Source organism: Papio anubis, chromosome 1 (assembly GCF_008728515.1).
Source record: "Papio anubis isolate 15944 chromosome 1, Panubis1.0, whole genome shotgun sequence".
In the NCBI taxonomy this organism is placed as follows: Eukaryota; Metazoa; Chordata; class Mammalia; order Primates; family Cercopithecidae; genus Papio; species Papio anubis.
The window spans coordinates 213,984,160-214,008,558 of NC_044976.1; the positions used below are offsets into that span (position 1 = coordinate 213,984,160).

Consider the following 24,399-nt stretch of genomic DNA (forward strand, 5'->3'; position numbering starts at 1 on the left):
CTTTTGTATACGTGATACAATCATAATGAAATTAAGTTATACTTTAAAATAAATATAAGGAAAATATGCATGGGTAGAGAATTCAGAGAACTATTTAGAATATGTAGCCTTGGATGTCATAACATTCCATTAACATGAATGACTAATATGAGCTTAGGAAATATTATTCTTTTTTTTCATATTTTTTATATATTTTTTATATTTTTTAGTTATTATTATACTTTTAAGTTCTAGGGTACATGTGCATAACATGCAGGTTTATTACATATGTATACTTGTGCCATGTTGCTGTGCTGCACCCATCAACTCGTCATCACCCATCAACTCGTCATTTACATCAGGTATAACTCCCAATGCAATCCCTCCCCGCTTCCCCCTCCCCATGATAGGCCCCGGTGTGTGATGTCCCCCTTCCCGAGTCCAAGTGATCTCATTGTTCAGTTCCCACCTATGAGTGAGAACATGCGGTGTTTGGTTTTCTGTTCTTGTGATAGTTTGCTAAGAATGATGGTTTCCAGCTGCATCCATGTCCCTACAAAGGACACAAACTCATCCTTTTTTATGGCTGCATAGTATTCCATGGTGTATATGTGCCACATTTTCTTAATCCAGTCTGTCACTGATGGACATTTGGGTTGATTCCAAGTCTTTGCTATTGTGAATAGTGCCGCAATAAACATACATGTGCATGTGTCTTTATAGCAGCATGATTTATAATCCTTTGGGTATATACCCAGTAATGGGATGGCTGGGTCATATGGTACATCTAGTTCTAGATCCTTGAGGAATCGCCATACTGTTTTCCATAATGGTTGAACTAGTTTACAGTCCCACCAACAGTGTAAAAGTGTTCCTATTTCTCCACGTCCTCTCCAGCACCTGTTGTTTCCTGACTTTTTAATGATCGCCATTCTAACTGGTGTGAGATGGTATCTCATTGTGGTTTTGATTTGCATTTCTCTGATGGCCAATGATGATGAGCATTTTTTCATGTGTCTGTTGGCTGTATGAATGTCTTCTTTTGAGAAATGTCTGTTCATATCCTTTGCCCACTTTTTGATGGGGTTGTTTGTTTTTTTCTTGTAAATTTGTTTGAGTTCTTTGTAGGTTCTGGATATTAGCCCTTCGTCAAATGAGTAGATTGCAAAAATTTTCTCCCATTCTGTACGTTGCCTGTTCACTCTGATGGTAGTTTCTTTTGCTGTGCAGAAGCTTTTTAGTTTAATTAGATCCCATTTGTCAATTTTGGCTTTTGCTGCCGTTGCTTTTGGTGTTTTAGACATGAAGTCTTTGCCCATGCCTATGTCCTGCTTGGTACTACCTAGGTTTTCCTCTAGGGTTTTTATGGTATTAGGTCTAACATTTAAGTCTCTAATCCATCTTGAATTAATTTTCATATAAGGAGTAAGGAAAGGATCCAGTTTCAGCTTTCTACTTATGGCTAGCCAATTTTCCCAGCACCATTTATTAAATAGGGAATCCTTTCCCCATTTCTTGTTTCTCTCAGGTTTGTCAAAGATCAGATGGCTGTAGATGTGTGGTATTATTTCTGAGGACTCTGTTCTGTTCCATTGGTCTATATCTCTGTTTTGGTACCAGTACCATGCTGTTTTGGTTACTGTAGCCTTGTAGTATAGTTTGAAGTCAGGTAGCGTGATGCCTCCAGCTTTGTTCTTTTGACTTAGGATTGTCTTGGAGATGCGGGCTCTTTTTTGGTTCCATATGAACTTTAAAGCAGTTTTTTCCAATTCTGTGAAGAAACTCATTGGTAGCTTGATGGGGATGGCATTGAATCTATAAATAACCTTGGGCAGTATGGCCATTTTCACGATATTGATTCTTCCTATCCATGAGCATGGTATGTTCTTCCATTTGTTTGTGTCCTCTTTTATTTCAGTGAGCAGTGGTTTGTAGTTCTCCTTGAAGAGGTCCTTTACATCCCTTGTAAGTTGGATTCCTAGGTATTTTATTCTCTTTGAAGCAATTGTGAATGGAAGTTCATTCATGATTTGGCTCTCTGTCTGTTACTGGTATATAAGAATGCTTGTGATTTTTGCACATTAATTTTGTATCCTGAGACTTTGCTGAAGTTGCTTATCAGCTTAAGGAGATTTTGGGCTGAGACAATGGGGTTTTCTAAATATACAATCATGTCATCTGCAAACAGGGACAATTTGACTTCTTCTTTTCCTAACTGAATACCCTTGATTTCTTTCTCTTGCCTGATTGCCCTAGCCAGAACTTCCAACACTATGTTGAATAGGAGTGGTGAGAGAGGGCATCCCTGTCTTGTGCCAGTTTTCAAAGGGAATTTTTCCAGTTTTTGCCCATTCAGTATGATATTGGCTGTGAGTTTGTCATAAATAGCTCTTATGATTTTGAGGTACGTTCCATCAATACCGAATTTATTGAGCGTTTTTAGCATGAAGGGCTGTTGAATTTCATCAAAAGCCTTTTCTGCATCTATTGAGATAATCATGTGGTTCTTGTCTTTGGTTCTGTTTATATGCTGGATTATGTTTATTGATTTGCAAATGTTGAACCAGCCTTGTATCCCAGGGATGAAGCCCACTTGATCATGGTGGATAAGCTTTTTGATGTGCTGCTGAATCCGGTTTGCCAGTATTTTATTGAGGATTTTTGCATCGATGTTCATCAGGGATATTGGTCTAAAATTCTCTTTTTTCGTTGTGTCTCTGCCAGGCTTTGGTATCAGGATGATGTTGGCCTCATAAAATGAGTTAGGGAAGTTTCCCTCTTTTTCTATTGATTGGAATAGTTTCAGAAGGAATGGTACCAGCTCCTCCTTGTACCTTTGGTAGAATTCAGCTGTGAATCCATCTGGTCCCGGACTTTTTTTCGTTGGTAGGCTATTAATTATTGCCTCAATTTCAGAGCCTGCTATTGGTCTATTCAGGGATTCAACTTCTTCCTGGTTTAGTCTTGGAAGAGTGTAAGTGTCCAGGAAATTATCCATTTCTTCTAGATTTTCTAGTTTATTTGTGTAGAGGTGTTTATAGTATTCTCTGATGGTAGTTTGTATTTCTGTGGGGTCGGTGGTGATATCCCCTTTATCATTTTTTATTGCGTCTATTTGATTCTTCTCTCTTTTCTTCTTTATTAGTCTTGCTAGCGGTCTGTCAATTTTGTTGATCTTTTCAAAAAACCAACTCCTGGATTCATTGATTTTTTGGAGGGTTTTTTGTGTCTCTATCTCCTTCAGTTCTGCTCTGATCTTAGTTATTTCTTGCCTTCTGCTAGCTTTTGAATGTGTTTGCTCTTGCTTCTCTAGTTCTTTTAATTGTGACGTTAGAGTGTCAATTTTAGATCTTTCCTGCTTTCTCTTGTGGGCATTTAGTGCTATAAATTTCCCTCTACACACTGCTTTAAATGTGTCCCAGAGATTCTGGTATGTTGTATCTTTGTTCTCATTGGTTTCAAAGAACATCTTCATTTCTGCCTTCATTTCGTTATGTACCCAGTAGTCATTCAGGAGCAGGTTGTTCAGTTTCCATGTAGTTGAGCGGTTTTGATTGAGTTTCTTAGTCCTGAGTTTGATTGCACTGTGGTCTGAGAGACAGTTTGTTATAATTTCTGTTCTTGTACATTTGCTGAGGAGTGCTTTACTTCCAATTATGTGGTCAATTTTGGAATAAGTGTGATGTGGTGCTGAGAAGAATGTATATTCTGTTGATTTGGGGTGGAGAGTTCTATAGATGTCTATTAGGTCTGCTTGCTGCAGAGATGAGTTCAATTCCTGGACATCCTTGTTAACTTTCTGTCTCGTTGATCTGTCTAATGTTGACAGTGGAGTGTTGAAGTCTCCCATTATTATTGTATGGGAGTCTAAGTCCCTTTGTAAGTCTCTAAGGACTTGCTTTATGAATCTGGGTGCTCCTGTATTGGGTGCATATATATTTAGGATAGTTAGCTCTTCCTGTTGAATTGATCCCTTGACCATTATGTAATGGCCTTCTTTGTCTCTTTTGATCTTTGATGGTTTAAAGTCTGTTTTATCAGAGACTAGGATTGCAACCCCTGCTTTTTTTTGTTCTCCATTTGCTTGGTAAATCTTCCTCCATCCCTTTATTTTGAGCCTATGTATGTCTCTGCGTGTGAGATGGGTCTCCTGCATACAGCAGACTGATGGGTCTTGACTCTTTATCCAGTTTGCCAGTCTGTGTCTTTTAATTGGAGCATTTAGTCCATTTACATTTAAGGTTAATATTGTTATGTGTGAACTTGATCCTGCCATTATGATATTAACTGGTTATTTTGCTCGTTAGTTGATGCAGTTTCTTCCTAGCCTCGATGGTCTTTACATTTTGGCATGTTTTTGCAATGGCTGGTACTGGTTGTTCCTTTCCATGTTTAGTGCTTCCTTCAGGGTCTCTTGTAAGGCAGGCCTAGTGGTGACAAAATCTCTAAGCATTTGCTTATCTGTAAAGGATTTTATTTCTCCTTCACTTAGGAAACTTAGTTTGGCTGGATATGAAATTCTGGGTTTAAAATTCTTTTCTTTAAGAATGTTGAATATTGGCCCCCACTCTCTTCTGGCTTGGAGAGTTTCTGCCGAGAGATCTGCTGTGAGTCTGATGGGCTTCCCTTTGTGGGTAACCCGACCTTTCTCTCTGGCTGCCCTTAAGATTTTTTCCTTCATTTCAACTTTGGTGAATCTGGCAATTATGTGTCTTGGAGTTGCTCTTCTCGAGGAGTATCTTTGTGGCGTTCTCTGTATTTCCTGGATTTGAATGTTGGCCTGCCCTACTAGGTTGGGGAAGTTCTCCTGGATGATATCCTGAAGAGTGTTTTCCAACTTGGTTCCATTTTCCCCCTCACTTTCAGGCACCCCAATCAGACGTAGATTTGGTCTTTTTACATAATCCCATACTTCTTGCAGGCTTTGTTCATTTCTTTTTCTTCTTTTTTCTTTTGGTTTCTCTTCTCGCTTCATTTCGTTCATTTGATCCTCAATCGCTGATACTCTTTCTTCCAGTTGATCGAGTCGGTTACTGAAGCTTGTGCATTTGTCACGTATTTCTCGTGTCATGGTTTTCATCTCTTTCATTTTGTTTATGACTTTCTCTGCATTAATTACTCTAGCCATCAATTCTTCCACTTTTTTTTTCAAGATTTTTAGTTTCTTTGCGCTGGGTACGTAATTCCTCCTTTAGCTCTGAGAAGTTTGATGGACTGAAGCCTTCTTCTCTCATCTCGTCAAAGTCATTCTCCATCAAGCTTTGATCCGTTGCTGGCGATGAGCTGTGCTCCTTTGCCGGGGGAGATGCGCTCTTATTTTTTGAATTTCCAGCTTTTCTGCCCTGCTTTTTCCCCATCTTTGTGGTTTTATCTGCCTCTGGTCTTTGATGATGATGGTGACGTACTGATGGGGTTTTGGTGTAGGTGTCCTTCCTGTTTGATAGTTTTCCTTCTAACAGTCAGGACCCTCAGCTGTAGGTCTGTTGGAGATTGCTTGAGGTCCACTCCAGACCCTGTTTGCCTGGGTGTCAGCAGCAGAAGCTACAGAAGATAGAATATTGCTGAACAGCGAGTGTACCTGTCTGATTCTTGCTTTGGAGGCTTCCTCTCAGGGGTGTACTCCACCCTGTGAGGTGTGGGGTGTCAGACTGCCCCTAGTGGGGGATGTCTCCCAGTTAGGCTACTCAGGGGTCAGGGACCCACTTGAACAGGCAGTCTGTCCCTTCTCAGATCTCAACCTCTGTGTTGGGAGATCCACTGCTCTCTTCAAAGCTGTCAGACAGAGTCATTTGCGTCTGCAGAGGTTTCTGCTGCTTTTGTTGTTGTTTATCTGTGCCCTGTCCCCAGAGGTGGAGTCTACAGAGACAGGCAGGTTTCCTTGAGCTGCTGTGAGCTCCACCCAGTTCGAGCTTCCCAGCGGCTTTGTTTACCTACTTAAGCCTCAGCAATGGCGGGCGCCGCTCCCCCAGCCTCGCTGCTGCCTTGCGGTTAGATTGCAGACTGCTGTGCTAGCAATGAGGGAGGCTCCGTGGGCGTGGGACCCTCCCGGCCAGGTGTGGGAGGCCGGGTGTGCCTGTTTGCTTAAAGCGCAGCATTGGGGTGGGAGTTACCCGATTTTCCAGGTGTTGTGTGTCTCAGTTCCCCTGGCTAGGAAAAGGGATTCCCTTTCCCCTTGCGCTTCCCAGGTGAGGCGATGCCTCGCCCTGCTTCAGCTCTTGCTGGTCGGGCTGCAGCAGCTGACCAGCACCGATTGTCCGGCACTCCCCAGTGAGATGAACCCAGTACCTCAGTTGAAAATGCAGACATCACCAGTCTTCTGTGTCGCTTGCGCTGGGAGTTGGAGACTGGAGCTGTTCCTATTCGGCCATCTTGCTCCGCCCCCCGGAAATATTATTCTTATAAAAGATATATTTTGTGGTAAAACAAGAAAGAAAAACACAAGAGGTAGTAATTGTGCAGGACCTTAGAGAACACGTATAGTACAGGGAAGGAGAAGAGGGAAGTGGGTACTCCAAGAGAGGTGAAGACTATAAACAGTTTTGGAAGGAGGAAAGAACACATCTGAAATATAATATGGCAAATGAAATTGATTAGCAAAGAAAAGGAAAAACATATGGAGATTCCCAGAAAATCATTTGGAAATGTTCGAGGGTTTTTTCCTGTATATAATTAAGGGCCACCGAAGCTCCTAAGCAGGACATAACAAGGCTGGGTACAGTGCTGTCACCCTAGGGAGGCTAACACAGGAGGATGTCTGGAGCCCGGGAGTTTGAGACCAGCCTGGGCAACATAATGAGACCCCCATCTCTTCTTTTTAAAAAATCTTTTCAAAAGAACAAAAGGAACATGGCTTATGGAAACTTAGTTAAATGAAGATAAATTAAAACATAGCAGATTAAGTATGTTTATTTATCTCTATTCTCTCCCAAAATCTTACCAAAATGACAGGGAGAAAAAAAATATTTTAAGGTTACAAACCTATGAAGTCAAAAATTGGAAGGGAGGCAAGAACAAAAGATAGAAAGCAGAGGGAGAAGTGGTAACTGAGTAGGTTTAGCAATTCTGTTAAGTAAGCGCTTACAGAAGAGAATTCTAAATTGGTGGGAAGTTGCATCAGCAAGATGGTAGAATTGGAGTTCCCTGGCCCAACTCCCCACACCCCTAGAAATCCAGCTAGCAACTATCCACAAACAAGAATACCTTTGCCAATATCCAAGAACTCAGAAGTGAAGCTGAAACACCCCGTTGGACTGCAGAACTAAGAAAAGCCATATTCAGAGGGTAAGAGGAATTGTTTCTCTTTGACCATGTCACGTATCTCCCAAGCTACACAGTGCCACACACAGGTTCCCCTAGGCCCACAGTTTCCCCCATGGGGAAAGATAGTAAAGTTGGATATTCAACTTTTCCACCATTCTGGGACCCGTCATGGGAGGCTTAGTCCTGTCTCACCCCACAGAACACACTGGGAGTGCTGGCAGGGCTAGACCACCCGGGATCAGTTAGAAATGAAGAACGAGGCCTGGAGCACACAGCAACCAGCAACCAGCACGTGACATTAGTGATGACTCTGCATTCTGGCAAATGGGGCACCACACCAGAGGGACTAGCCAACAGCATCACTCTGCAAGGAACATGGCCCACAGGTCTGCCAGCCTCACGTCGCTAGCCAGCTTCCCCGTCCAGCCCCAGCATTCTCCTTAAACCTTCCCCAGGCCAGAAGGCAGGTGCAGGTCCGTGTTCTCCTCTGGAGGGAGCATCTGGCCCCACTCAACCGCAGAGGTAGAGCAGTGTTCCACCCAAGCCCTGGTGCTTTCCTGAAGCCTTCCCCCTAGCAGGAGGCAAGTGTGGGTCAGCATTTACCTGCAGAGGGAGTATCTGGCCTCACACAACACCAACAGCTGAGTGGCGACTCTACCACACCTTGATGCTGTGCTTTTCTGTTTTTAAATTTTAGATTCAAGGTGTACGTGTGTAGGTTTGTTACATGGATATACTGAGTAATGGTGATATTTGGGCACCTAGTGTACCCATTACCCAAATAGTGAGCATTGTACTCAATAGGCAATTTTTTAACCCTCACTCCCCTCCCACTCTGTCCCTTTATGGAGTCCCCACCGTCTATTATTTCCATCTCTATGTCAGTGTGTACTTGTTGTTTAGCTCCCACTTACTTATAAGTGAGAACATGCAGTATTTGGTTTTCTGTTTCTGAGTTATTTCACTTAAGATAATGGCATCCAGCTTCATCTATGTTGCTGCACAGGACATATTTTATTCTTTTTTATGGCTGCATAGTATACCATGATGTATAAGACTACCCTGGATCTAAAGATAAGCTCAGCCAATGCATGTGTGTGGAGCATAGCCTCTGGCCCTGTCCACTCTGTACACCTCACCTAGCCTTGGATCCCAGCATGGAGCCCTGCCCAACTACAGATTCCAAACAACAATACGATAGGTATGTGGAAAAAAGTGCAGCATCTCTCATCATTAGGGAAATGCACATTCAAAGCACAGCAAGGTATCACCTCATACCTATTAGAGTGACTTTTGTCAAAATGACAAAAGATAACAAGTGTTGGTAAAGATGTGGATGAAAAGTATCCCTGGTACATTGTTGTTGGGAATATAATTTAATATAGCCATTATGGGAAATGGTATGGAAGTTTCTCAAAAAACTCAAAATGGAATTACCAGCAATCCACTACAGCTACCAGTGGGATCCAGCAATCCCACTTCTAAGTGTATATCCAAAGGAATTGAAATCAGTATGTAGAAGGGATATCTGCATTCCCGTGTTCACTGATTCACAATAGCTGAGATATGGAAGCAACCTGTGTGTCCATCAGAAGATGCATGGATAAAGAAGATGTGATATATGTACACAATGGAATACTATTCAGCCTTCTAAAAAGAAGGAAATTCTGTCACTTGCAACAACGTAGGGAAACCTGGAGGACATTACACTAAGAGAAATGAGCCAGGCACAGAAGGACAAATACTGTATGATCTCACTTACATGAAAATGCTAAAAAAGTTTACCTCATAGAAGTAGAGAGTAGAAGGCCGGGCGCGGTGGCTCAAGCCTGTAATCCCAGCACTTTGGGAGGCCGAGACGGGCGGATCACGAGGTCAGGAGATCGAGACCATCCTGGCTAACACGGTGAAACCCCGTCTCTACTAAAATACAAAAACTAGCCGGGCTTAGGCGGGCGGGCTTCAGTCCCAGCTACTCGGGAGGCTGGGAGGCAGGAGAATGGCGTGGAACCCGAGGCGGAGCTGCAGTGAGCTGAGATCCGCCACGCACTCCAGCCTGGGCGAAGGAGGAGACTCATCTCAAAAAAAAAAAAAAAAAAAAAAAAAGAAGTAGAGAGTAGAATGATGGTTACCAGAGCCAAGGTGGGGGATGGGGGAGGGTGTGAAAAGGAGGAAGTATTAATCAAAGGGTACAAAAGTTAAGATTTACAGGAGGAATAAGTTTTCAGATTATTGTGCATCAGGGTGACTATAGTCAATAACAGTGTGTGTGTGTGTGTGTGTGTGTGTGTATAAAATAATATGGTAGGAACTCCCCAGTGTGCATTCAGCCGTTTTTTCCAGCCCTGCTCCCTAAATATGGAAACATAACATATATCCTCTTGACAAGATAAGAGAGGATTCTTCTTTGGATTAACTGATCAGACCTACTTAAAAGAACTTATATTATGAGGTGTGGGGAGAAACAGTGGGTCACAATGGAAGCAAGAGGTATCATACGCTCAGTGATAAAGCTGACTCACACCTGGTCATGGCTCCTTTCCTAAATATTAGTGCACAGTGAAGGACCACCAGAAAATTACAGAAAGCCTGCAATATGATAGCCAGACACCTAACTCAATAACCAGAAAAATGGAAATCAGAAGAAACAGCACAAAGCAGGGAGCAAAAGAAAACTTCACAAAACATATACATAGTACACTTGAGCCTGTCTATAGACCCAAAAGCCCTTAAATAAAGAGGCGGCTGCATCCCCTTCAGGAAGGACCTTTATTCACCATAAAAATATATGTTGTGAATCTTTTCCCAGCCTACCTCAGAGGGACCTGTGGCCTCTAACCAGGGTAATTGCACATTGGGGAAAAGGAAATATCAGACATTTCACAGCTTACTGGCTACTGGCTCTGAACTGACACTGACTCCAGGAGATCCAAAATGTCACCGTGGGCCTCTATCAGAACATGGGCTGATGGAGGTTAGATGATCAATGGAGTTTTAACTCAGGCCTGTCTCACAGTGAATCCAGTGGTCTCCAAACCCATGCTGTGATTCTTCCTTCAGTTCTAGGATGCATACTTGGGATAATACTTAGCAGCTGACAGAATCCCCATGTTAGTTCCTGTCCTGTGAAGTGAGGATAATTATGGTGAGTAAGGCCATGTGGAAGGCACTAGCACTGCCTCTACCTTGGAAAATAGTAAATCAAAAGCAATGCTGAATTCCTGAAGGGACTGCAAAGACTAGTGCCACCATCAAGAAACTGGAAGATGCAGGGATGGTATGCTTTCCACGTCCCCATTCAACTTATGTATCTGGCTGGTGCAGAAGACAGATGGATGTTGGAGAATGATAGTGGGTTGCCATAAGCTTAACCAGGTGGTAACTCCAATTGCAGCTGCTGTACCAGATGTGTTTCATTGCTTGAGCAAATTAACACATCCCTTGCTACATGCTATGCAGTTATTGATCTGGCAAATGCCTTTTTTTCCATCCCTGTCTATGAAGCCCAACAGAAACAGTTTACCTTCCATGGGCAAGGCCAGCAATACACCTTCAATGTCCTACCTCAAGGGTATATCAACTCTCTAGCCCTATGTCATAATTTAGTTTGCAGGCATCTTGGTCACCTTTCCCTTTCATAAGATATCACACTGGTCCATTATATTGATGACATTATGTTGATTGGACATAGTGAGCAAGAGGTGGCAATGACCCTAGATATATTGGTAAGACATTCACAAGCTAAAGAGTGGAAAATAAATCCAACTCAAATTTGAGGCCTTCTACCTCCATGAAATTTCTTGCATTCCAGTGGTGTGAGGCCTATCAAGATATCCCTTCTAAGGTGAAGGTTAAGTTGTTTGCATCTGGCACCTCCTATAACCAAGAAAGAGGCACAATGCCTAATGGGCCTCTTTGGATTTTGGAGGCAATATATTCCTCATTTGGGAACGTTATGCTGGGCCATTTCCCAGGTAGCCCAAAAAGCTGTGAGTTTTCAGTGGGACCCAGGATAAGAGAAGGCTCTACAATAGGTCCAGGCTGCTGTGCAAACTGCTCTGCCACTTGGGCCATTTGATCTAGCAGATAGGGATGGTATATAGAGCCTTTGGCAGGCCCTTACAGGTAAATTGAACCACACTCCCTTTGGATTTTGGAGAAAGGCCCCTTTCATCATCCTTGGATAACTACTCTCCTTTTAGGAGACAATTCTTGGGCTACTATTGGGCTTTAGCAGAGACCGAATGCTTGACCATGGGCCACCAAGTTACCATGCAACCCTAGCTGTCCATCATGAACTGGGTGTTACTTGACTCAGTGAGTCATAATGTTGGACATGCACAGCAACACAATACTCCATTATCAGATGGAAGTGGTATATACATGATTGGACCCTAACAGGCCCTCAAGGGACAAGTAAATTTTAGGGGAAGTGGCCCAAATTTGCATGGTTCCTACTGCTGCTACACTGTCTTTCTCTCTCCCCATTTGCACCTATGGTCTCATGGGGCATTCCCTACAATGAGTTAACAGAGGAAAAGAAAATTTGGGCCTGGTTTACAGATGGCTTTGCATGCTATGCAGCAGCACCAAAAAGTGGACAGCTATAGCAACATAGCCCCTTTCTGGGCATCCCTGAAGGAGAATGCTAAGGGAAATTGACTCAATCTCTGGCCTGCATCACTGCCAGCTCACTACAGAGGCCTTAGGTTTTGGAGAAACCTCAGCAGCAGGCAGATCTTAGAGGCTGTGGACTTCAGATGCATCCCATCACTACATCATCTTCAGTGGCCAAGGGTTTCCAGCTTGGTGCTGTACCAACTGTGATGGTCCTGGGCTTAAGGTGCCCCCCAGTGTTTCAGTGGCTACCATGGTCATAGGTTTATGGGCCATACCAGCTGACCCACCTAGAATCTCTGGACAGGCTTACTGTTGAATTGTGTTCCCAGACAAAACTATACTGTGAAGATTGGAATAAATATCTACTACTTCAATGCACAGATATCAATGCATGACCAGAAAGATTTAAAAAATCAGGGAAATGTGGTGTCCCCAAATGGACAAACTAAAGTGCCAGTGAGTGGCCCTAAAGAGATAGAGATGTATGAACTGTCTGACATATAATTCAAAATAACTGTTTTAAGGAAGCTTACTGCACTTCAAGAAAATACAGAGAAACAGTTCGACAAAATGAGGAAACAATACATGATCAGAATGATAAATTTAATAGAGATTGATTTTTTTAATCAAACAAAAATGCAAGTGCTGAAAAATAACTGAGCAAAATGAAAAATGCAATAGAGAGCGTCAACAGCCAGTTGATCAAGGAGAAGAAATGATCTGTGAACCTGAAGACAGATTACTTGAAAATATACAGTTATGGTGGAAAAAAGAATCAAAAGAATGAAGAAAGCCAGTGGGATTTATGGAACAGCATCAAAATAGCAAATGCTTAAGTCATTGGGGTTTAAGAGGGAGTAGAGATTTGCAGTGGGGTAGAAAGTTTACTTAAAGAAATCGGAAACTTTTGAAACCTGCAGAAAATTATGATTATCCAGGTACATAAAGATTAAAGGTCATCAGTCAGATTCAATCCAAATAAGACTATCCCAAAACTTATTGTAATCAAATTGTCAAAGATGAAAGACAAAGAGAGGATCCTGAAAGACGCAAGAGAAAAGAAGCAAATAACATATGAGGGAGTTCCAATACACCTAGCTTCAGACTTCTCAGCAGAAGTCTTACAGGCAAGAAGGGAATGGGATGATACATTCATATTCAAAGTGCTGAATAAAGAAAAGTCAGCCAAGAATACTGTGCTCGGCAAGCCATCCTTCAAAAATGAAGATTTTCACAGACAAACAAAATCTGAGGGAGTTTATCACCACTAGACCTGTCTTACAAGAAATACTAAAAGGAGTGCATCAAACTGAAAGAGAAGGATGCTAATGAGTAATATGAAAACATCTGAAATATGCCTAAAATAGGTCAAATTTAGAATATTCTAATACTGTAATGATGGTTTGTAACTGACTTATTGTATAAAAGTTAAAAGCCAAAATTATTAAAAATAATAACCACAATAATTGGTTAAGGTATATGCAATATAAAAAGACATAAATCATGATTGTGAGGAAGAGTAGAGTAAAATATAGAAAAATTTCAATCTAAGTTGTTATTAGCTTAAAATAACCTATTATAGCTATAAGATGTTATGTGTGAGCCTCATGGTAACCACAAAGCAAAAACCTACAATAGAGTCACAAAAATAAAATGGAAGGAATAAAATCATGCTACTAGAGGAAATCTCTTAGCCAAAAGAAAGATAGTAAAACAGGAAGAAAGGATCTATAAAGCAACTAAAAAACAATTTTAAAATGGAAGTAGAATTACATTGAATGTAAGTGGATTAAATTCTCAAAAGACATAGAGTGGCTGATTGAACTGAAAAACAAGACCCAATTACAAGCTGCCACTTCACCTGTGAGGACACACATAAACTGAAAGTAAAGGGATGGAAGAAGAAATGACCAGACATGCTATTATATACCAGTCCATGGACCACAGCCAATGGTTTGGCTGGATGATTAGGTACTTCAAAAGAATATGATTGGAAAATTGGTGACAAATATGGGGAAGAGGTATGCAGATAAACCTTTCTGAATGTGCAAAAATTGTGAAGATACTTGTATCCCATGTGAATGATCACTAAAGAGGGATGTCAGCAGATGAAGATTTAACAATTAAATGTATAGGATGACCCATTCTGTGTATACCAGTCAGCCTGTTTCTCCAGTCACTGTTGACATCACCCAATGCACTCATGAAAGAAAGTAGCCATGGTAGCAGAAATTGAGGTTATTCATGGGCTCAGCAACATGGACTTTCACTCACCAAGGCTGATCTGGCTATGGCCATCTCTGAGTACCCAATCTGCCAGCAGCAGATACGAACAGTGGACCCCCAATATGACACCATTCTGTGTGGTGATTAGCCAGCTAACTGGTGGCAGGCTGACTACACTGAACCATTTCTATCATGGAAGTGCAGTGTTTTGTTCTTACTGGAATAGACACTTACTTTGGATGTGAATTTGTCTTCCTTACACACAATCCTTCTGCCATAATTATCATCCGGTGGACTTACAGAATATCTTATCCACTCTGATGGTATTTCATTTATTTTCAAAGCAAGAGAAGACAGCACTGGATCCATGCTCCTGGAATTCACTGGTTTTACCATGTTCTCCAGCTGGCATGATGGAATAGTGAAACAGTCTTTTGAAAACTCGATTACAGTGACCCCAGGTGACAATACCTTGAACGGCTAAGCAAGATTTGCCAGAAGGCTATATATGCTCTGAGTCATGCCTAATATATGGTGGTGTTTTTCCGATTGCCAACATTCTCAACTCCAGGAGTCAGGGTGGAAATGGGAGTGGCAACACTCACTATTACCCCTAGAGACCTATTAGCAGACTTTTGCCTCCAGTTCCTAGGACTTTATGCTCTGCTGGCCTACCACCTCACCACTTTGGGCTCCTCATGGCTCTGAGTCAGCAGGCAAAGACAGGAGATACTGTGTTTGCTGGAGTGATTTATCCAGACTACCAAGGGGAAATTGGAATACTATTCCACAATGTAGATAAGGCAGACTATGTCTGAAATACAGGAGATCCCTTATGCATCTCATAATATTACCATGCTCTGTGATTAAGGTCAGTGGAAAACTGTACAAACCCATTCCAGCCACGACTACAAATGGCCCAGACACTTTAGGAATGGAGATTTGAGTTATCCCTCAGGTAAAGAACCATGACCAGCTGAGGTTCTTACAGAAGGCAGAAGTAATACAGAATGGGTAGCAGAGGAAGTCAGCTATAAATACCAGCTTATAACCACATAACCAGTTATATAAATGCGGAATGTAATCGTCATGAGTATTTCCTCCTTATTTTGTTAAGAATATATTTGTGTGTGTGTGTGTATATATACACATATAGTTAACTTTTTACCATATAATTTAAGTTACAGAATATTGGGAGAAGAGCAAACATCACTGAAGGACTTCAACCTCCTCTTCTGGAGAAGAGAGTAGTGCATTTTCAGTTGTTGTGCAGTATTGTTGTGCCATGTTAGGTAGAATTATGACCTCATTATTGTCTTTATTTAGAGATACTTTGAGATGCATATGGGTGCCAAGTTGACAATGAATGGACTTGTAATGGTTAGTTGTATGCATCAACTTTACTGGGCTAGGGGATGCCCAGATAGCTGGTAAACATTATTTCTGGGTGTGTCTGTGAGGGTATTTCTGGAAGAGATTAGCATTTGAATTGGTAGACTTGAGTAAAGAAGATAACCCTCACCAGTGTGGTTGGGCATCATGCAGTCCATTGAGGGCTTGAATAGGACAAAAGGGCAAAAGAAGAGCAAATCCACTCTGTCTTCTTGAGTTGCAACATCCATCTTTTCCTGCACTCAGCCATTGGCTTTCCTGCTTCTCAAGCCTTCAGACTTGGACCAGGACTCACAACATTGGCATCCCAGTTTTGAGGTCTCTGGACTGAGACTGAGACTAACTCTGTTGGTTCTCCTGGTTCTCACACCTTTGGACTTGGACTGGAACTACACCACTGGCTTTACTGGGCCTCCAATCTGGTAGACAGCAAATCATGGGACTTCTCAGCTTCCATAATCATGTGAGAGGCAACCACTCATAATAAATCTCTGTCTGTTTCTATATATCCTATTCTATTCTCTGGAGAACTCTTACCAATATGAATAGCATCTTCACAAAAATAAGAGAATATATATATTAGGATGCTATACAGTGGAAAGCCAAAAAATTCTTGAAAAGTGTATAGTCACAATTTTAAAAATTAAAATTTGAAAATAAAATGATTGATATGGAAAATCAAAAAAGAGCAGTTTGCCCTGTGCAGCCCTTTTGTGCTGAGTCCTATTTATGCCTGTAGATAACCAATTGTCCATTCAAACAAAACAGTCATACATACCTAGTTACAAAGTGACTGCATATTTGAGGTTATTATATAACCAGTGGACAATGTAGCAAAATGATATTGTGATTTAAGAAATTGCAATTGGAACCAATGTTAGAGCCAGGTGATGTGGCTTGCAAAAAGTGGAAATTACACTGAGTTTCTTTTTGACATGATTTAAGGCATAAGAGGTTTGGTGACAGTTCTACAACTGCCCTAACTTGAGGTCCCCTTCACCTGGGTCCTGCTGAGTGGGCACAATGTCATCATCACCAACCCAAGTATGTATTCATTAAGAAAATGAGTGACTCAAGACGTGTTTACTGAACATCTTTCAGCCTGCTGTCATTTGAATTGCCCAGCTGAGAAACTCTGCTTGGAAATGTTCAGTGCTTCTAAGATATGTCAGAGTGTTTGCTTTTGTATATTACTCCATGTTCCCACTTCAAAAGATAGACTCTGCCCTGTCAAATTTTAGATTGGCGAGAAAAAGGAATTATCCCAAAAACTTATAGCAGGACAACCATTTAAATAATAAAAATCAATCTATCACCTGACTTTCTCAGTGATTCTGATTACCAAAGGACTGGAGAAAATGCCCTCTCCCTAACCTATTATTCATCAGGTGTGTAAAATAAAGATCTTTTCAGATATTCAAGGTCTCAAAAAATGTATGTTTATACATTCTTTCACAGGAAGGTGCTAAGGAATGTGCTTTAGCAAAACAGAAAAGATCAAAGCATGAGATCCTGTAAATGGCAGCAAAGAGAGAGTAATGAAGGGAAACCCCAGGAAACAAGTACTGGATTATCTCTGCATTTATCACATGGAAAATATCATTAAATGCTATTTTAACTACCTACTGGAAAACTAACCAAAATTTTTAAACAAAACAAGTATTAACTCCAGGAAAAGTTATGTATATATATGCATGTAGAGAGAAGAAAACATACTCATAGAACTGGTTCAGTAGAAAGCAATATTTACACAGTAAATCTAAACAATATAAACATTCTATTCATGTAACTAAAAAGGTAATATAACTAATTTGAGAGATGGAGAGAAGATGTGTAAGTAGGCATGGTACATGAGAGATACATCTTGATCTGCCATATAAGAAGGCAATAGGGTTGGCTCTGGGTACACTGCCTAGGAGTTAGCCCTGCTCCACAACTAGCAGTAATAAAAGAGAAAAAAGAAGGTAATAGATAATGTATAAAAATTATATATTAAGAAAGAGCATATAAGAATCTTTACGGCCGGGCGCGGTGGCTCAAGCCTGTAATCCCAGCACTTTGGGAGGCCGAGACGGGCGGATCACAAGGTCAGGAAATCGAGACCATCCTGGCTAACACGGTGAAACCCCGTCTCTACTAAAAATACAAAAAACTAGCCGGGCGAGGTGGCGGCGCCTGTAGTCCCAGCTACTCCGGAGGCTGAGACAGGAGAATGGCGGGAACCCGGGAGGCGGAGCTTGCAGTGAGCTGAGATCCGGCCACTGCACTCCAGCCTGGGTGACAGAGCGAGACTCCGTCTCAAAAAAAAAACAAAAACAAAAACAAAAAAAGAATCTTTACTTGAGGCCGGGTGCGGTGGCTCATGCCTGTAATCCCAGCACTTTGGGAGGCTGAGACGGGCGGATCACGAGGTCAAGAAATCGAGATCATCCTGGCTAACATGGTGAAACCCCATCTTTACAAAAATACAAAAAATTAGCTGGGCGCGGTGGCGGACGCCTGTAATCTCAGCTACTCGGGAGGCTGAGGCAGGAGAATGGCGTGAACCTGGGAGGCGGAGCTTGCAGTGAGCCGAGATCGCACGACTGCACTCCAGCCTGGGCGACAGAGCGAGACTCCGTCTCAAAAAAAAAAAAAAAAAAAAAAAATCTTTACTTGACAATACGGAGACATATTGCAGAAGAAACAGCTGCAAGAGTCAAGATTGTTTTCCTTTAGGACCAGAGTGAAGCATGACAAAAACAATGTGGCAGTGGCTGCATTTTAATACTATTTGTCTTATCCAGATTTGTATTGATAAAAATTAAAAATGTTTTCAAGATGATAAATATCAACTGTACAAGATGGATCAGACGAGGCAGAGATCATTTTACTCTCTTTTCTTTCTCTTCTTAGGACCTGGCATATTATGGTACCAATGACAAGAGATGATGCACTAAAGGAGATTAGAGGAAACCAAGTTACTTTTCAAGATTGCTTTATTGCAGATTTTCTTATTGTGTTGACTTTTCCTTTGTTGACCATACCTGAAATTCCTGGTTCTTTACCAATCTCTTCACCACGTGGTAGTCAATTAATGGTTTCCTGGGATGCTTGTGTTGTTGCATCTGTTGTTTTGGTAACTGATATGGAGACCTTTCAAACAAATGATTCATTCCATACGTGGACCAGAATCAGAGTGCCTCCAGGCAGTCTGAGTGATGCTGAAAGACGGAGTGTGGCTGATGTGATCATATCGCGGGATGGAGTATTTTTTCTTACAAATGGTGTTCTTTACCAAAAAAGTTTTCGTGGATTTTTAAAACTGGGAAGAATTCTAAATCTTCCTAATGGTGGAATTACTGGCATTTCATCAAGAAAATGGTGTTGGGTCAAATATTTATCCAAGGTTAGTAAGAGATATTTTCGATTTAATAAATATATTTATATTTTACAAATGTATTTACCATACCATTTATTCAGGGATAAACAGAGACGTACCATGCAGCTTTTTGCCCAGTTGTTTTATCTAAGGCTGTAAACAGCTCTAACTCAACTTCTCAGAGACCTCTTTACAGTAGAGATACACCTCCAACAACTAAAAATAAAATTAATCTTGTATATTATTATGCAGTTCAGTCATAATATGAGAGCTTTGTTTTACCTTGATATGGGCAAAAGACCCAAAAATTATTTTCCCCAAACAAAGTGAATAATGAGTTTTTGTTACATGCATAGAAAGTGTAATGATCAAGTCAGGGTCTTTGGGGTATCTATCTCCTTCAATATTTACTATGTCTACTTGTTGGTATCATTTCCTCTCTCCTAGTGACTTTGAAATGTTAAAAATATTGTTGCTGGCCCGGTGCGGCGGTTCACACCTGTAATCCCAGCATTTTGGGAGGCCAAGGTGGGCGGATCACAAGGTCAGGAGATCGAGACCACGGTGAAGCCCCATCTCTACTAAAAATACAAAAAATTAGCCAGTCGCAGTGGTGGGTGCCTGTAGACCCAGCTACTCGGGAGGCTGAGGCAGGAGAATGGCGTGAAGCTGGGAGGCAGAGCTTGCAGTGAGCCAAGATCGCACCACTGCACTCCAGCCTGGGCGACAAAGCGAGACTCCATCTCGAAATAAATAAATAAATAAAAATAATTTTTTATATATATATAATTATTTATATATACTTATATATATATGTACTAGAAACACTAGAACTTATTTCTTCTATTGAACTGTCAGTTAGATATAAAACATTACAACTTATTCTTCTATTTAACTGTATATTTGTACCCATTAATCAACCTCTCTTTATACTCCCTCCCATGCACTCCACCTTCCCAGACTCTAATATCCATCATTCCATTCTGTTTCCATGAGATCATGGTTTTTACCTTCCACATATGAGTGAGAACATGTAGTATTTGTCTTTCTGTGCCTGGCTTATTTCACTTTACAATAATGACCTCCAGTTCCATCCATATTGCTGCAAACGACATGATTTTGTTATTTTTATGGCCAAACGGTATTCCATTGGGTACATACACCCCATTTTCTTTATCCATTCATCCATTGATGTACACTTACGTTGATTCCATGCCTTTGCTGTTGTGAATAGTGTTGCAATAAACATGTAAGTACAGGTTTCCCTTTGATACACTGATTTCTTTTCCTTTTGATAAATACCCAGTAGTGGGAATGCTGGATTGTATGGTAGTTATATGTTTAGTTTTTTGAGAAACCTCCATACTGTTTTTCATGGCGGTTGTGTTAATTTACATTCCCACCAATAGGGTATGTGAGCTTCCTTTTCTCTGCCTCCTTGCCAGCATCTGTTAATTTTTTTTTTTTTTTGTCATTTTAATAATTGCCAGACTGGGCAGGATGGCTCACACCTGTAGTTGCGGTACTTTGGGAGGCCAAGGTGGGATGATTGCTTGAGCCTAGGTGTTAGAGACCAGCCTGGGCAACATGGTGAGACCCCAGCCAGGGCAACATGGTGAGACCCCATCTCTTAAAAAATAAAATAAAATAAAAAAATAAAAAATAACAATAATAGCCATTTAACAGGGTAAAATAATATCTCATTGTGGTATTGATTTACATTTCCCTGATGATAAGTGATGTTAACTGTTTTTTCACATACCTGTTGGCCATTTGTGTATCTTTTGAGAAATATCTATTCATGACCTTTGCCCACTTTTAAATGGGATTCTTTTACTATTAAGTTGTAAAATTGAGGAGGAGGGAATTATCCCTAACTCATTCTACAAGACCACCCTTACCCTGAAACCAAAACCAGAGAAGAACACAACACAATAAAACAAAACTTACAGGCCAATATTCCTGATGCGCATAAAACACAAAAACTCTCAAAAAAAATTCTAGCAAACTGAATAAAACAGCACATCAAAACCAGAACACACCATGGGATTTATACCAGCAATGTAAGGATAATTTGACATACACAAATCAGTGTGTTACATCCACAGAATGAAGGACAAATACCGTATGATCATCTCAATAGATACAGAAAAAGCATGTGATAAATTCAACATCCCTTCATGATAAAAATTCAACAAACTGGCCGGGCACAGTGACTCACACCTGTAATCCCAGCACTTTGGGAGGCCAAGGTGGGCAGATCATGAGGTCAGGAGTTCAAGACCAGCCTGGCCCATATGGTGTAACCCCGTCTCTACTCAAAATACAAAAATTAGCTAGGTGTGGTGGCACACGCCTGTAGTCCCAGCTACTCGGGAGGCTGAGGCAAGACAATTGCTTGAACCCAGGAGGCGGAGGTTACAGTAAGCCAAGATCGTACCACTGACTGCAGACTGGCGACATAGCGAGACTCCACCTCAAAAAACAAAACAAAACAAAACATTAAACTAGGCATAGAAGGAACATACCCCCAAATTATAAAAGTCATATATGACAAACCCACAGCTAAACATCATACTGAATATATAAGTTTAAAGTTTAAAGCCTTTCCTGTAAGAATTGAAACAAGACAAGGATTCCCACCCTCACCACTCATATTCAACTTAGTACTGGAGGTCCTAGCCAGAGCAATCAGTAAAGAGAAAGAAATAAAAGGCATTTAAATTGGAAAAGAGGAATTCAAACTGTCCCTTTTTGCAGATAATATGATCTTATATTTAGAAAAACCTAGACTCCACAAAAAAATTCTTGAAAATGATAAATTCAGTAAAGTTGCAGGATATAAAATTAGCATACAAAAATCAGCAGCATTGCTATACACTAATAATGAAATAGCTGAAAAATAAATCAAGAAGGCATTTACAATACCTACCAAAAACAAACAAAAAAAAAACCTAGGAATAAATTTAACCAAGGATGTGAAAGATCTCTGCAAGGAAGACTACAAAACACTGATAAGGCTGAGTAGAATAGTTCATCTCAGCAGTTTGGGAGGCCAAGGCAGGAGGATTGCTAAATGCCAGGAGTTTGAGACCAGCCTGGGCAACAAAGCAAAATCCTGTTCTCTACAAATAAAAAATTTAAAAAGTTAATCAGGTGAAGTGTCTTACACCTGTAGTCCCAGCTACTTGGAATGCTGAAGTGGGAAGGTTGCTTGAGCCCAGGAGTTGAAGGCTGCAGTGAACTGTGATCACACCATTACACTCTAGCTTGGGTGACAGAATGAGACACTTTCTCTAAAAAAAAAAAAATATATATATATATAAAAATTTAAGTGGATGTATTGTAATCCTGATAGCAACCATTAAAAACATTTATACAAGATAGAGTAAAAATTTCAATGAACTAAAATGAAATACTAAAAAAAATTATAAAATCCAAAAGAAGGCAGAAAAGGGAAATAGAGGAACAAAACCCAGAGGATACAATAGAAAATAAAATGTATAACTCAGTCTAAACACAACAATAATTACATTAAATCTAAATGGTCTAAAACCACTAATTAAAAGAGATTGTCAGATTGGATTTTTTTAAAGACCAAATTATACATTTTTATTTAGAAGCCCACTTTAAATATAAGGGGGATAGGTAGACTAAAAGTAAAACACTGGAAGAAGTTATAATATGCAACATGAAATTTGGGAGGGGACACAGATCCAGACCATATTGACCAATGTCAAGGTGGTTTATTGTGTTTTCTTCTAGGAATTTGAGAGTTTCAGATATTACATTAAGTTTTTAATCCATTTTGAGTTAATTTTAATAACTAGTACAATTTCAATTTTTATAACTTCTTTTTTCCTTTTCTTTCTTCTCTCTCTCTTTTTTGCCCCCAAACTGTTAGAACTAACAAATAAATTTAGTAAAGTTGCAGGTTACAAAATCAACATACAACAATTAGTTGCATTTCTATACACTAACAACAAGCTATCCAAAAGAGAAAGTAAGAAAGCAATTTTATTAGAGCATAAAATAATTTTTTTTTTTTTTGCATGTGGATATCCTGTTTTCTCCACACCACTTATTGAAGAGACTCTTCTATCTGGATTGTGTTCTTTGCATTATTAAGAAAGATTAGTTGGCCATATATGCATGGATTTACTTCTGGGTTCTCTATTCTGTTCTGTTGGCTTAAATGTGTCTGTTTTTCAGGAAGTACTATACTGTTTTGATTGCTATAGCTTTGTAATATAGTTTGAAATTGGGAACTATGATGCTTTAAACTTTGTTCTTCTTCAAGATTGCTTTGGCTCCTCAGGGTCTTTCATGGTTCCATATGAATTTTAGGATTGTTTTTTCTATTTCTGTGAAAAATGCCCTTGGAATTTTGATAGAGATTACATTGACTCTGTTAATCAGAGTCTACAGAAGGTGGTATTAGTATGGACATTTTAACAATAGTAATTATTCCAATTTAGGAATATGAGATATCTTTCCATTTATATGTATTTCTTCAGTTTCCTTCATTAATATCTTATAGTTTCCAGTGTACAGATTTTTTACCTCTTTGGTCAAATTTATTCCAAAGTATTTTATTCTTTTATATATTTATATATATGTATATATAATTTTATTTGAAATATTCATATATATATATGAAATTTCCCAGATTCTTGGAAAATTTCTTTCTGGTTTTCAGCAGTTCTACTATGTGCCTAGATGTTATTTCCTTTGTGTTTATCCTACTTGAGGTTCAATTGAGTTTCTTGGATTTCTGGGTTTATGTCTTTCATTAATCTTGGAATGTCCGTGGCTATTATCTCTTCAAATGTTTCTTCAACCTAATTTTCTTTTTCCTCTCCTACTAGGATTCCAAAAACACCTGTATGAGACCTTTTAATATTGTCTCACAGATCTCAGATGACCTGTTCATTATTTTTTCACTGTTTTTTCCTTTGTATTTCAGCTTATATACATGCTATTAACCTGTCTTCAGGTTCACTGCTTTTTTCCTCTGCTTTCTACAGCTTCTTGGTAAGTGCATCTGAGTTTTTTTAAGACAAGGTCTCACTCTGCCACCCAGGCTGGAGTGAAATGCCACAATCAAAACTCACTGCTGCCTCAAACGGTTGGCCTCAAGCAATCCTCCCACCTTGGCTTCCCAAAGTGCTGAGATTACAGGCATGAGCCACCATGCCTGGCCCCAATTATTTCTCTCTCTCTCTCTCTCTGTTTTTTTTTTTTTTGTTTTTTTTTTTTTTTTTTTTTTTTTTTGAGATCGAGTTTTACTCTTGTTGCCCAGGCTGGAGTGCAGTGGCACGATCTCAGCTCACTGCAACTCCACCTCCCAGATTCAAGTGATTCTCCTGCTTCAGCCTCATGAGTAGCTGGGACTACAGGCACGTGCCCCAATGCTCAGCCAATGGCTAATTTTTGTATTTTTAGTAGAGACGGGGTTTTGCCATGTTGGCCAGGCTGGTCTCAAGCTCCTCCAATTATTTCTTTATTCTTGATTTGTATTTTATTTATAGAATTTCCATTTTGTTCCTTTTTTATCATTT

General features: G+C 40.2%; 1 protein-coding gene across 21 annotated transcripts in view; it reads left to right on the forward strand.

The window, feature by feature from the left end:
* Window positions 1-24,399, forward strand: part of CATSPERE (catsper channel auxiliary subunit epsilon) — a 181,845-nt gene that overhangs the window by 75,558 nt on the left and 81,888 nt on the right. For all 21 annotated transcript variants that reach the window (XM_021931885.2, XM_021931889.2, XM_021931887.2 and 18 more), the window contains one exon: window positions 18,373-18,865. In XM_021931885.2, the coding sequence (XP_021787577.1) occupies window positions 18,373-18,865 (493 nt within the window). The remainder of the gene's footprint in view (window positions 1-18,372; window positions 18,866-24,399) is intronic.